General features: G+C 45.3%; 1 protein-coding gene across 16 annotated transcripts in view; it reads left to right on the forward strand.

Annotated features, from left to right (window-relative positions):
* Nucleotides 1–9377, forward strand: part of GOLGA4 (golgin A4) — an 83751-nt gene extending 74374 nt beyond the window's left edge. For 11 of the 16 annotated variants that reach the window (XM_023760880.1, XM_023760875.1, XM_023760878.1 and 8 more), the window contains one exon: nt 2089–2748. Coding sequence is in view for 2 of the 16 variants with exons in the window: in XM_023760887.1 (XP_023616655.1) it covers nt 2089–2112 (24 nt within the window). In the remaining 14 variants the exon portion in view is untranslated. Of the gene's footprint in view, nt 1–2088; nt 2749–5808; nt 5950–9146 lie in introns of those variants that run through there. The other 5 variants (XR_002831252.1, XR_002831256.1, XR_002831253.1 and 2 more) reach the window with 3 other exon arrangements.
* Nucleotides 9378–15501: the final 6124 nt, after the last annotated feature.

The following is a 15501-nucleotide window of genomic DNA, read 5'->3' on the forward strand; positions in this document are numbered from 1 at the left end:
TATATATTTCAGAGAGGAATGGAAAGGGAGAGAGAGAGATAGAAATATCAATGATGAGAGAGAATAATTGATTGGCTGCCTCCTGCACGCCCCACACTGGGGATTGAGCCCTCATCCCGGGCATGTGCCCTTGATCAGAATCAAATCAAACCCTGGGCTCTTCAGTCCACATGCCGACACTCTACCCACTGAGCCAAACCTGCTAGGGCAAATTTTTCTTTTTAAACAATATAAATATCGCATCATGCTTATTACATTATTGCATTTAAGTACTGTCATTAATCACTGGAAATGATTACTGTGTAGCATTTATACTGATTGATTGATTGACTATCTCAACTTTTAGTTTGATTTGCAAAATGGTACAATAAACGCTTATATACTCTCTCCTGTATTCACCAATTATTAACATTTTGCCAAATTTTTTCACTTGCTCTCATTCTCGCTCTTTCTCTCCATGTGTAGTTCCCCTCTGTAACATTTGACAGTTGCTTGCAAACATAAACTACACATTTTAACAAATATCTTTAAGAACAAGGGCTTTTCTTACATACTCATAATACAATAATCACTCAGGAAATTTAATATTAACATAATACTGTTATCTAGTATATAGTAATACATTTTTCCAGTTTCTGAAAGAATATCTTTCATAATTTTTTAAATTCCAGGATCCATTCAGAGATTGCATATTGCTGTTTATTGTCATGTTTTTCTAGTCTCTTCTTTAAATTAGAGAACTCCTCCCAGCCATTTTGTCTTTCATGATACTGACATTCATTTTTGTGTCATGCATGAATTTCTTCCTGCAACAGCTCAAGCTGAGATTTTGAAATAATAACTGTCATGGGAATTTAAATATAACAGAAGGGTTTTTTAAAAAAAAAATTATTATTTTTTGTTTAAAGTATTATAAATAATAGTACATATGTCTCCTTTTTTCCCCCATTGACCTTCCCCTGACCTCCCCTATCCCCTGCACATGCCCTTATCCGCCCTGCCCCCCCAGTGTCTTGTGTCCATTGGTTATGCTTATATGCATGCATATAAGTCAGAAGGTTTTTTTTCTTATCTTGTCTAGATTTCTAGGGCCAACATGATCATTGAGCTAGTTTTATAAAGAATATGACGCTGTTTGAAGTACATCATAAGTAGTGGATTATATTGTTCATTTACAAATTGAGAAGACTTTAAAACTTTCTCTTTCCACTAAATATATATGAAAGTTTGTCTCATTTACTTAATCTTATTCGGTAATTTATTTTTATTTATTTAATTTATTTTTTTATATATTGATTTTTTACAGAGAGGAAGGGGGAGGGAGAGAGAGTTAGAAACATGGATGAGAGAGAAACATCGATCAGTTGCCTCCTGCACACCTCCCACTGGGGATGTGCCCGCAACCAAGGCACACGCCCTTGACCGGAATCGAACCTGGGACCCTTCAGTCTGCAGGCCAATGCTCTATCCACTGAGCCAAACCGGTTAGGGCTCGGTAATTTATTTTTATGGCCTTTTTTAAACCTCATATTTGATCTGACTATGAGATTTTAGCATTTTAAGGCAACTTACTAGGAAGGTTTGGCATTATTTCTCATAACATTTTACGTTTTTAAAGTTAAGTTTGTTAATTTCAGGTGAGGCATAGCTTTTACAAAAACGCTGTTTGTCCTTTGCTGCCACGCATGCCACCCCTGAGAACTGCAGTATGTAGGAAAACCACACATTAGGGCAAAGGAGGAACTCTCCCCTCTGTAATGCAGTCTGAATTGCTGCATCCCAGAGAGACTGCTGAGTCAGCATGGTGACTCGGCTTTCTCTATCTATGACCTGGTAGCATTCAATATGTGGTGAAGGGCAAGAGCTTCAGTGTCACTTACATACACTCTTTGTCAGGATTGCTGACTCGAGGTCAGATCATTCCAAGGACATTGATTTTTAGAAGATTTCTGTACGACTTAATTCTTAGAAAATTTCTACTTCAATCCCAGGCCATAGAATATAATTTAATTTTAACTTGAAACAACTAATCTCCCAAAGGGCTGGCTTTAAAGGTGTGTTTTTCTTTATCCTCTTTTCCTTTTCCAGTCATGGCTTCGGTCTTCATCTTGAAGAAATGAGGAGAATCGTGTTGGGCAAGGTTGGAAGGCTGCACATTGCTGCTCTTTGAGGAAAGCTGTTGTTCAGGACTCTTCCTGAAAAATCTGACATTGGGCCACGGTTAGCCTTTAAAATAGGTCGTATCAGTGGGAAATGGTGGTAGTTTTTTCTTTCTTCTTTTTTCTCCTGGGAAGAGTTTTATGTTGTTTAAAATTTTTAAAATAACTTAACCTGATTTATGGGCTCACTTAATGTTCCTTTCTTCCATTCTTTTTGTCTCTCTTTTAAAAGAACTGCTTGCCTTTTCTATTTATTTTTAGGGTGATTTTTAAAAAAAGACTTGTGCAATACATTTTGAGGTGAAACTTAGTGGAGGTTTTTCTGATAAATTAGAGCATTTAATTTACTATTTTACCCAGATTGATTTGTTGAATATTTACTAAAGACTAGTTCTTTAAGTTATGACATATGAGAAATCCAAACTGCAGTACCTCATTGTTTACTTAGCTTTTGTACTTATATTTTTCAGAGGAAAAAATACTACTGTAAATTGTAAATAGTCAACACATCACTATTGTATGCAAATCTGTGACTGTTGGCAATGTCATCTCGGAAAACAGATAAATAAAGTTTATTTACTATATAAAATGTTCTGATTATGCTTTTTTTTCTATGTTGAAATCTACTTCAAAATAGTTAAGAACTTATTTTCTATCTGGGTGAATATAATGAACTATTTGTCAAGATGAGTATTTGGAAAGTTTTTTATGTTCACAATTAGCTTGGCCACGGATGGTATGCGCTAGAGATCTGCTAACCTGGAGACGCTTTCTCTTCCTGGACTAGACCATCCTCTGATTTCTTTTAAACTTAGTGAGAGAGACATTTGTGGACACCACGAGATGGAACTGTTCAGAGGGTTTCACACACTTTATATTCTAGCAAATACAGTTCAGTTTCTAGGTGTTATCTAACCTCTGCCTCAGGGTGGAATCTCAGTTTCCAGACAGTCTGGACCTTAGCCTTGCTGTGTATTGTATTGTGGTAAAGAGTGGGGGGCTTGAGCGGGTGGGTGACCCGGGGTCTTCCCACAGCCCACACCTGAGAAAGCGCACAAACTGGATTTTAGACACGGAGCGGGGACAGGAGTGAACAGGAGTTGCTCATTTTCCTCAGTGCAGGCATGACTAAGAATAGTGGTGATCCTCTCTCCTGTTACTTTTCCAGCAAAAAGGACAAAGCCTTACATTGTGTTCAGTGCTGGGGTCTCAGATCTGTCTGGGACATTTAAAAAAAATACTTTTAATTGATTTTTAGAGAAAGAGGAAGAAATTTGGGCGCATTGTAGTTGATTTGGAGGATATATATTTAAAAAACAATCCTCCAGAATCCCCCACCAAAATATTACCCACTGTTACAGAATTGTACACCTATGTAATTTTATTAACCAATGTCACTCCAATAAATTCAATAAAAATTTTTAAAAGATTTAAAACTATTACCAGTGTTACTTTGGTGCATTTAATAATGGAATATTTTTTTCTAATGAGAATGAATAGCTATATGGAAGAAGTGTGTGTGTGCGCGTGCATACATGCCTACATTTATATGTCTATTGTTGGCCATCAAAATTTTGTTGGCCATCAAAATTTCCTTTAAACTTTTTAATTGCTGTGTCATCATTTAACCCCTTTCTCCATTGTTGAACATTTAGGTCATGTGTCCCTTTATTCGGTATTCCATTGTCCCTTTATTCAGTTGGTTTTACTGTCCACATTGTCAACACTCTAGAAAATACATTTCAGGACCAACCTTTCTCTCTGCCTTTGGGGCCAAACACATGGACACATTTCAGATTGCTGTGTCCTAGCTTGCCTGGCATCGTTTTCTCTAACATTCCAGAGATGTGATGCATGGGTGAACACTCCCAGCCAGTACACTCTGAGACACTGCATTTCAAAACTGGGATTCACCCAAATGTAAAATGTCAAAGGCACATGGAATAGCCGTGCCTAACGCATACTTTCCATGGAGGATGGGTGGGTCCAGCCGCAGCCGCATTCCTCCCGTCCCCCTTTTATAACAGTTTCCTCCTGCCCTCATTTGGAATCCTCTTTAGTTAGGTTTCGTGGATGTTGTTACATTCTTTAGAAGTGTTCAAACACCACACGTGAACATCACCTCATGGTGACGGTACAGATGCCAGGGCAGAAAAGGCAACCTGCAAGCATTCTGCTTCTGTCAGAACCTGGGCCAAACTCGGAACTCAGGGCTGGGGAGATTCACACCATCTCTTGTATAACAGTTTCCTCCTGCCTTCATTTGAGACCCTCTTTAGTTAGGTTTTGTGGATGTTGTTACATCCTTTAAAGTGTTCAAACATCACACATGTGATTTCACCGAGGCGGTGAACATGTGAGGCCTTTCAATGCAAACAACTTACGGAAACACTTCTCAACTCAGTACTCTGCAGCCACTGCCAATCGGTTGAGTTCACACATGACATCAAACCTGTTTGCCATCACAACTGTGAATGTCTCTGATCCAGAGTCTCTTTTCCTCCAGGTGTTCTGGATTTTACTCTCCAGTCTCTGATCACCAGCCCCAGGCTCCTCACCCTCTCCAGGCAGGAGACCAGGTAGTCATTCAGGCCTTGCCTAGTCTCATTCTTTTTTTTATTATTTTTATTTTTAATATATTTTATTGATTTTTTACAGAGAGGAAGGGAGAGGGATAGAGAGTTAGAAACATTGATGAGAGAGAAACATCGATCAGCTGCCTCCTGCACACCTCCTACTGGGGATGTGCCCGCAACCAAGGTACATGCCCTTGACTGGAATTGAACCTGGGACCCTTGAGTCCGCAGGCCGATGCTCTATCCACTGAGCCAAACCGGTTAGGGCACCTAGTCTCATTCTTGCTCTGGATGCCCCTTATGCCTGCTAGACCCTGGGCCACCCCCACAGCCGAGCCCCGGGAATTCCAGCCGCTCTGAAGTGGGACATGGAGATCCTGGAGCCCGAGTCCCTGGCGCCTGTGATTATGTTGGCCACACTGCTGGCCATCGGGGCTGGGCCGGTGGCTGTGTGACTGCAGGGAGCCCAGGCCCGGGAGTTGGGTGCTGGAGAAGCTGGAGTGAGTGTTGAAGCTCATGTTCGGGGAGGAAGGTGAGAGGCCAAGGTTGCTCAGGTTCGGGCAGCTCAACCTTTGAGTCTTTGTAGGTTTTTTTTTTTTAGTGGATTCATTTTAAAAGTTATGATTGAAGAATTTATTTAGATTTGTCATCTTAAACTGAACGTTTATTGTTTATAAACAATATTGGAATATTTAGCATACGTGTTATTTATAAGTTTAATCGGTTAAATTTATCAACCTGAGGTAAATAAGGACTTGCATAAGTAATTGGAAGGTTTTTTGAGTCAGGTAAATACATGAATACTTACAAAGGAAATCAATATGATATATTTATTAATGCAACAATTTCAAATATTAAAGGGATTTTTGTGAAGTTATAAAAATCTCTTTTAAAGTATAATTAGAATAATGAGATTTTTAAGCTGAACTTAATCATGGTTCTACATTTGTGATGCTGATCAATTCAATATTAACCTTTTAACCAATTAGTCTTTGAATGAAACTTACTCTTAAATCTCTCTGAAGATACTAATTACAGTGTTAAAAATAATTTTCTTCTTCTTTATCCTACAGCTCTGCTTTCTCTGGAGGCGGTAGTTCTGTTAATTATTTTCTTTATGTTACTGATGTTTCCTGGTGCCTTGCTTGACCAGTGAAGGACAGACCTTGCTTGACCAGTGAAGGACAGTCCTTGCTTGACCAGTGAAGGATAAGGTAGGTTGCTCTCATGGCTGGAATGACTTTCCCTTTGCATTTGTCTCTGTTTGCCTCACAGATCTGTCCCCAAATGCATGGGGCTACCTCTGCATCCCATGTCTATTCTGGCTTTTAAGACCTGACTTTCTTTTTTCAAAAATGTTTCATGCAACATACAGACAGAATAGTGGATAAAACACATATACTCACATAATGAATAATTATAAATCAAATACCACCAAATTAAAAAATAGAATATTGTCATTATTCTAGAAGCCCCCCTCCCAAGTGTCCCTTCCTATCAATTTCTCTCCTCTTCTCTAGAAGTAACCACTCTGCTAACTCTGCTGTAATAACTACCACCTGTGTATGCAACTCGGACCTACATTTTAATTTTGTCTTTAAACTATATTAAATCAAACTGTATGTATTTTTTTTTCAGTCTTGCTTCTGTTGAGGTAATTAAAGAGGCAAGTAGCGGAGGGGGTCTAATGCCTTGGTAGCCTACCCAAGCCAAGCGAAGCCAGAGTTCATGTGTGGAACTGAGAAAATGAAACTCGGGAGCCACCAATCACAAACAGCCCACTGGGCTTTCCTAAATAAGGCAACTGCTGCAGCTACAGCCAATGAAATGACTTCCTTGCTCAGCTTCCCTGTCTTCACTATAAAAACCCAACTGCTTTTGGTTCAGGGAGATGTGAGCCCAGCACGTGGACTGGAGCCCACCTCACACATTTGACCAAAGGGGCCACAGCACACACCCCTACTCCATCGGAGGCCTTGGCCCCAGTGACAATGGTCCTAACTGGTCGTTGGTTTCTACGCATAGCAAAAGGTAGCGACTATTTGTGTCACGGCCAATACCTGTAGGAAGTAGAGGAGCTAGTCAGCAGGAGAGGGCTGTGCAGAGTGAGGGCTGGGCCCAGGGGAGCGAGCATGTGGCTGGAGGGCCTTCTAGGTGACAGGCACCTCCTGCAACTCTTCCCTTAGAGGAGGCCCCATACTCTGCCAACCTCGGCCTGTGACCTCAGCATCCCCAGGATTGACATTAAGCAAGCACACAGTTCGCCATTGCCACTAGCAGCTGTCAGGGGACCTGGGGGTGGGCATCCTGCACCACAATTTGCTTCTTTGTCCCAGAAGCCCCGTTCCTGCCCACTGTTACTCCCTAGCAGGGAGCTCTGCTTCCCTCCCAGGGGGCAGTATTGCCCTCAGGGCTGGTCTGGGCCCAGAGCACAGCAGAGCCCAGGAGAACAAAGCCTGGAACCCAGCCAGCAGACCTCACACCACCTTTAGGCCACTTGCTCTGGTTCATCCAGGCTGCACCCTGAACTTTCTGATGCCAGCTTCCCTGACCCCTTGTTTCTAGCTGGACCCTGGACTGAGGTCTGACCCAATCCAGAATTTAATCAACAAAAGGAAAGGAAGAAGTCTTGCTCCTCCGGGAGTTGGCAGAGGCTTGGGAGAACTGGAGGCGGGCCAGGGAGGCTGGGCCCACAGGGCATGAGCTCCAGTCTGAGCTCACTCTGCAGACCCCAGAGTGTGGAGAATTGGCCTCTCTGCCCCAGGGTGGCGGGCTCTTGCCCTGCCCGGCTGGGGGTGGGTGGGGTGGGGATGTGACATGAGACAAATAGCACAGCTTAGGTATCAGCACTGGCTGAGAACTCGATTTTTCATTTGTTTCCTTATCCCTCCTGTGGCTCCTTTGATGTCCCTGCTTCATTGACCACAGCTAATTCTGATGGGCAGCCAGGTGCTGGGGCCCTCAGGTCACAGGGCTTGGTGCAAGTGTGGGAACATTGGCAGGACATTCTGGGGCAGAACATTCCAGGCCCTTCTGGGCACTGCCTTCCCAGCAGGGACACCACAGTCCCTTCCTTTTCTAAAGGGCAGTGGTAGGGTGTGGCCAGGAGAGAACAGCCCCTGGGGCCTACTGTCGACTTGGGCACCATAACTTTTGTCCATTTACAAATATTCATCCTCCTCTCTCCTCCCTTCTCTCTTCAGCCACTGACAAGGGTTGGTGTTTGAGGGAGGTTGTTTTTCCAGAAAAGCTTTGTTCTGCGGGTTGCAGGCCGCCCCCCCCCCCAACCCAGGAGCATTTCTGACACCTCCCAAGCAAGAACAGTACGTTGGGGGGTGCTGAGAGACTACCCAGAGAGCTGCAGTCATATGCATGCCTCCATGCTGGTGCCTTTTAAAACAAACTTTTTACTGGAGTGTAACATACATGCAGAAAGTGGGTTAAGATTTGCAGGGCTAAGGGAGTCATCACAAAATGAACCTTCATTCAATCACCACCTGAGTCAGGAAAAACCCTATGTCACCCAGCTAGCATGGCTCAGTGGTTGAGCGTTGATCTATGAACCAGGAGGTCATGGTTCAATTCCTGGTCAGGGTATATGCTTGGGTTGCGGGCTCAATCCCCAGTAGTGGGCATGCAGGAGGCAGCTGGTCAATAATTCTCTCTCATCATTGATGTTTCTATCTCTTGCTCCCTCTTTCTTCCTCTCTGAAATCAATTTAAAAAAAGAAAGAAAGAAAAACCCCATGTTACCAGCTCCCTGAAGGGCCACTTTTGCCCTGTCTATCACTTTCCTGCCCCCATCCCCAAAGTTACCTCTCCTATCTGGTGACATCATAGGCTCATTGGACCTGCTCTTGAGCTCCCTATAAATGCGGTCAGGTAGTCAGGTCAGGTAGTCAGGTGGGAGGTGCTCTTTGCGTCCGTCCTCTTCTGTTCAGGAATCTATCTGTGGGATGATCCAGCCAGTCGGAGCAGGTAGTAGCACTTGGTGCATTCTCATTGGTTAGTTTATAGAGGGTGCCCACGGGTCTCGAAGAACCCTTGCAAGCAAGAGTGGATGGTAAGCGAAGGCTTGACTCAAAAGAACATCTGAGCTAAAGGCAGCCCCCACCCGAGGATGGTTTCAACTGAAGCGACACCCCCTTTCCCGACCTGGCAAGGAGCCTGATTCTGTGTAGCCCTTCCAGGGCAGATCTGAGTAGGCCACCTGCCCCCTTTGGGCTTGGAGACCCCACTTGTAAAATGGCATCAAAGGAAACATTCAACTCTGAGACCGTCTGATTTTGGGGGTCAAATTATTTCATAGGAGCAACCTCAAGCCAGAGTATTTCTAAATATCCTGGAAATTGCTCACTTCCTTGACACTATTCATTTCTAAATAGCCATTGGGTTCTGCTTCATCTTCCAGGTCCCCAGGCTTTGCCGACCAGTTCCTCATCCTACGAGCCATCTTCTGCTTTCATAGCCTCGTCTCGGTCCCCTGGCAGCCTGCACCTGCTGCTTCCCCGTCAAGCTGTACCTTCCCCGACAGCCAGGGGATGATGGCCAAGAACCAGCTCGGTCTCTCACGGGTTTGATTGTCACATCTTACACATCACTGCTCAGGTCCAATCTCAATAAATTATTTGGTGCGCTGACATTTGTGGGCAACAGAGTGATCTTTAAAATAATAAGTATTGTGCAAAACGCACACAAACCCTTCTGAGGCTTGTGAACGTGCCCATTGTTCTCCCTGCAGCCAGGCTAAACATTTCCTGCTCCTTTTCTCACGGAGAGGCACGGTGTGGTCAATACCAACCACAAATAAGTCTGAGTTGTGAAATGTGCAGAGGCAGGCTCTGCAGGAGACATGACTGTACAGAGCAAAGCTTAGCCTCCGTTGGAGTTCATGTGCATGCTCCATGGCCCCTGCCAATGCCTGCTGATAGGCAAAGCCCATCACCTGTCCTTAGTCACCAACACAGTGACCTTCAGCTCTCGGGGAAGTGACCAAGTGGCCACATGGGTTCTGGGAAGGCTTCCCCTGCAGCCCAGAGAACCTTAGAGGTGAGAGAGACATGTTGTGCAGAAGAGGAAGGACCTGAGAGTCGGGTGGCAAAAAACCTTAAACACTCAAAATTAGCACATTGTGTGATATGTTAGGATAGTGGTCACCCCTTGGGGTAGTGACTGGAAAGAGGCCTGTGTAGGGCTTCTGGGGGCTGGGGCTATTCTGTTCCTTGAATTGGGAGCTGTTCTCTAGAGAGGTATTCAAATTTTTAAAATCCATCAAACTGTATACTTACGATGTGTGTATTTGTTATATTATGTAAGTTTCATTTCAACAAAAAGTTTACTTTTAAAAGCTGAATATTACCAGACTGGGATATATCTCTATCTCTATATCTCTATCTCTATCTCTATCTCTATATCTATATCTATATCTATATCTATATCTAATTATATATACATAGTTGGTTTGGCATTCAGAAATAAATCAGTGCAATTCATCACAAAAGGGAAAAATCAAATGACTAGCTCAATAGATGCTAAAATTCAACATTCATTTATGTTAAAAACTAGAATAGAAGGGAAATGCCTTAATTTATAAATATTTAATGGGGGAAATGTTGAAAGCTTTCCAACCTGGATGCCATTGTCTCCATATCTATTCAACATTGTACTCCAAGTCTCTCCCATACAAAATGATAGGGGGTGGGGGGAGTAATGAAGCTCTCGTTACTGTTTGTGGAAATTCCCAAATAATTAGAATTAATAAGTGAATTTAATGAGGTTGCCAGATATAAGGATGATATACAAAAATAGATTGTATTTCTAATACTATGAATTATTAGAAAATGAAATAGAAGTCAGAAGATAAAAAAAGTAGATGATCTGACAAACATGTTGAATGAAAGAAATCAGATACAAAGAATACATATTGTATAATTCCCTTTATATGAAGTCTGAATATAGGCAAGAATAAACTATAGCTTTAGAAATTAGGGTAGTAGTTAATTTTGGGGATGGGAGAGGGTGCTGGTTTGAGCAGAGGCTTTCTGAACATTGGCAATGTTTCCTTTTTTAACCTGGTGGTGGTTGCATGAGTGTTTTATTTGAGATAACTTATTGAATTGTACATGAATGTTTTTACACTTTTCTGTATGAGAGTCATTTAGAAATTTTTTGAAAAAATATTATTTGGGCAGCTTGAGTTAGGTGATCCATAATGGTCAGTTGTCTGTAGCCAGATCAAAAGAGCCACGTGGTTCAGGACATCAGGGGTGAGAAGACAAGGAGATGTGTGGGAGGGAGAACAAGAAGAAAGTGATCTTTTCTCACAGGGAGTTTACCCAAAGAACAATGGGTCTTCTCTCCTCTCCCTCCCCCTCCCCAAACACACACACTTATATCTGCATTTCTCAAATAAGTTGGCTTGGCTTAGCTGGGTGCTTATTCAAAGTCATGGTTTTAGAGTCTTGGGAGGAACTCATGCTCCTCTTTTCTTCTCTTATTCTTTTTTTTTTCAATAGGCAATATTCTAATTGAGTAGTAATTCTACTAAATAAACACAGTCTAGAATAAAACCAAACAGAAACCAGACTAGAGTGAATGGTGGTCAATGTGTGGATCTGGCTCATTGGGAGAGCCTTAGTTTATTCCAGAGGAGGGAGGAGGATGAAATTCCTCAAGGACAGAGTGTAGGAGAAGAGAGGAGGGGCATGGAGCAGTGCCTTGGGGCCACTGTTAGCCTGTGGTCTTGAAAGATTCCCCAAGGGATGGACTGCAGTGGGGGAGACAAAAGGCAGGAGAGTGATCAGGGGTCCAGGGCCATCTCATGACCATGGGATGAGAAAGGATACGTGGGTACAAGAGGCAGGATGAAGGAAGACAGTATGTTTGGGCACCAGATTGCATGTCATGAGTGAAGGAGAAGGGGCAATTGAAAGGACACAAAGATATGGACACAAAGATACGGACCTACAGCGACTGAGAGCCTAGGCCTACCCCTGCCAGACAGGGGTGAGGAGAGGACTATGAGGAGGATCAGGGGTTCAGAGAGGAAGACATGAAGAAGGGGCAGGAAGGACAAGCAGAGAAAAGCTCTTTGCTGAGTTTCCCTTACAAATGGGGCAACATTGGGCAACAGCACTATTGATTCAGAGCCATTGCCCCCACCCCCTCAGCTTCCTCCTAATCCCTCACAAACACCAAAATGCTCCAGGGACTTCAAGTCTCTGTTCAAGAGGGTCAACCAGGTGGCCAAACTTTTAGAGTCTCTTCCCAAATGGATTTTTCTTGAAATTAATACTCTTTGGATAAAGACTTTGCTCAGGATCAAGATATGCTCGGTGGATCAAGAAAAGGGGGCACCTGTTCCCCTTCTTTGCCCCTCCTCTTTCTTTTTAAAAAAATTTAAATTCTTTATTGTTGAAAGTATCACACATGTCTCCTTTCCCCCATTGACCTCTCCCCGCCTGCTCCCGCCCTCCAGCACAGGCCCTCACCCACCTACTCTCTTTCTTTAAAAACAAACAAAAAAAGATTTTAAATTGATTTTCAGAGAGAGAGGAAGGGAGCGAGAGCGCGAGAGAAACATCGATGTGAAAGTGAAACATCAATCAGCTGCCTCCTACACACCCCCTACCGGGGATCAAACTGGCAACCTTTTGGTGTATGGGACGATACCCAGCCAACTGAGCCACACCGGCCAGTGAACACACAGGAACTTAAGGAGGAGTGGACAGGATGCCCTGGGTCAGTGTCCCAGCCTCATCCATGGAAATAGAGAAAGAGGGTGGCTCCTTGTTCCTCTGAGGACCCAGCTCAAGCTCCTTCTCATTGAAGACCACCTGACCTTCCCCCATAGGGAGCAGGCAGGGATGCGGAAGGCAGCAGAGCAGGCCCCCTCCCTGCCAGACTGCAGCCCCAGGGGAGTGGCAGCTAAAGGGGCCCAGGGCCAGTGCTTCCACCTGGGGGTTTCCCTGGGCAGGGACCTCATTCCTTCTGGGAAGAAATTTGCATGGCTGGCCCTGTGCCAGACACTCCACCATGCAGGGTGCCTTTGGCTGGCACCGTCCCGGAAGCCCCCTGGGCCATGCCTGCTGCACATTCTCATCTCAGTGGTGATTAGATGCCCATGGAGATCAGATTTCTGCCAGGGACGTGGAGTGCTACCCTGGCCAAGAGAACTGAAGTCTGGCAAATGGGAAACCTGGGATATGATTGGGGGGGGGGGGTAGGTGAAGAGGGGGAGGAGGAGGAAGAGAGCTGTCCAAGGAGATAGAAGCTCTTTGTCTCTATGGGTTCTTTGTAAATGGGGCAACATTTGGCAACTAGGCATATTAGTTAATAAAGCCACCGTTTTCCTGCCTGCTGCCCGTCAGCTGAGCTCTCTCCTGGTGGCACCCACTCCCCCCACCCACAGACACACCCAAAGACTGTCCAGCACCTTTGGCTCTATGCATGGGAGCCAATGTGAAGGCCTCGCTCTGGAAATCATGGTTATCACATTGGCCAGGAAGCAGGGAGCCCTCTGTCCATCTCTTCCTTATTCTTTTTCACTCTCTGCTCTCTCTTCAGGGTGGTCAGCAAAGGAATGATCAGAAACAATAGAGATCACTGGATAGGGGTCAGGGGTCAGGGGTCAGGGGTCAATGGCAGATCTCCTTTGTTCTACCTGGAGCTGGTTCTGCCCAGATCCCACACTTCCTTCCCAACTCCCCCTGGGGTTGGAAGCTAGAGGCCTCCATATCAGGCAGGGTGCGGGGCTTACTGCCCATCAGTTAGGAGGGCTTAGTGTGGGCCAGTCCTTGAGGGTCCCTGGGTGAATTTCAGGGGTGGAGAGGGAGTGGGGGAATTGAGTGACCATTCCTCACCTGCCTGTGAACCAGCTCCTGTCATTATGTGGTTGTTTGTAGCATGGCCACCTTCTCTGTACTCTGTATTTATACCATACCACTGTCTCAGCACTTGGAAACCTGTATTTACCTCCCTCAAAGCTCTTCAAGATCCGATCCAGCTCCTGCTTGTACACAGGCTCTGGGAAGCCTGGCCTAGCCAGCCCTGGCCTCACTGTTTTTCAAACTTGACACGTAGCAAGCAGGAGCCTTTGCTCACTTCCTGTCCCTCTTCCTCCTCACTCATTCATTTGTTCTACCAATATTGACCATCAAGTGCCCATCACACATACAGGGCTAGCTGGCCAGAGGACTTGAGGATGACCCAGAGGCTCTTCATTTGATGGGTCTGGTGGAAAGTGGTAGGAATATGAGAGAAGATGCAGGGCTGGAGGAAGTGGATGAGTCCTATTTTAGATGCATTGCATTTAGGTGCCCGTAGGACCTGCATGAGGAGCTGTCCAAGACAGAGATGGAGCTCAAAGTAGAGGAGATGATGTTAATCTTTCCAACAATAGTTTTAGGCCAGAAAGCTTAGCGTGACCTTTGGTTGTCCCTCATGCCCAGGTATGGGTCACTGGTCACTGAGTCTGTGCTCCAAGCCTTTGCTTGGCTATTTCCTCTGCCTGAATACTCTCTCTGTAGAAGCCCTACTCCTTCCTTCAGGCACCCAGGTCAAAGGCTCTTCTTCAAACTCTTCTGGAACCCTCATGATGGGAACTGGCTGGTCTTTCCTCCTCTGGGTCCCACCTGCCTTGCTTTTCCCAGGTGGCCTGATAGGAGTGTCTACCTGTGTCCCCTTGTGCCATGTGCTCCTGATGGCAAAGATGAACCCCTCTTCTGTGTCCCTCATGGCCCCCACCAATTCTGGCATGAACGAATGAATGAATGTTAATAATAGATGGTTTGAACTTCATTTTCTGGGCATACCTACCCTTACATCTGCTTCCTCTGCAGTTGGGCCTGGAGGGCTGTTCTGCATGTGTCTAGCTGAGCATATCCCTGGCCTGGGGCTGGGCCATTTCCTGCAGACACAGCAGAAAGAGTCTGCCCTGTTGCCAATCCCAGTCCTGCCTCCAGGGCACACCTTGAGTTCAGCCTCTTGGCTATGGCCCCGGGTGATCTGTGCTCCTGCCAATGCTGTGCCAGACATAAGAGAGTCTGGAAGCCTCTGACCTCCCAAACCATCCTTTTCCCAATTTTCACTCAGAGATAGAGACATGGGTTGCGACATTTCTTAATTCTTCTCTGATCATGGATTGGTAGAGTGGAGCTGCTAACAGGTACAAAAGTGCTTCAGCGTTACTGAGAATTAGCCAATTTTGTATTTCTTCACTATTTTTGAAAGAGTTTATTGCAATTATTGATGAAAGCCATCCTTAGTGTTGCGATACTGTGTTTCCAAACAGTGAGAGACCCTGGACCTGTCACCCCAAGCCCAGCTGGTGATTCCAGTGCCAAACCCCGGCCCCCCTCTGAGCCCGGAGAGCAGGATCCCTGATCAGACCCACGCTCTGTGGCAGGCTCCCCACCAGGGCGGAGGCCCCAAAGCTTCCTGGAGAGCCTCAAAGACTTGGGTGGGTCTGCGTCACAGTCAAGATGATCCACAAATGTTCACCCTGGGACCCCGGCTCTGTGTCCCGCCCTCTAGGAGGCACCGAGACCAGAGGGAGGACCAAACTCAGGGGCTGCGACTCCCCAGGGGAGTCATCAATCATCAGTGGGAGGCAGCACCAGGGCACACTTGCCAGGTGGCAGTGGGCTGGGCTTCCTCCTTCTCCTGGTGCCAAGCCCTGCCCAGGCATCTTTCCTTCTCCCTTGCCCCCCTTTGTCCCCTCCCCTCCTGGGTTTCTCAGTCTCCAGGAACTTGGTTAGGGGGTGGGG

This window comes from Myotis lucifugus, unplaced genomic scaffold, assembly GCF_000147115.1.
Source record: "Myotis lucifugus unplaced genomic scaffold, Myoluc2.0 scaffold_195, whole genome shotgun sequence".
NCBI lineage: Eukaryota > Metazoa > Chordata > Mammalia > Chiroptera > Vespertilionidae > Myotis > Myotis lucifugus.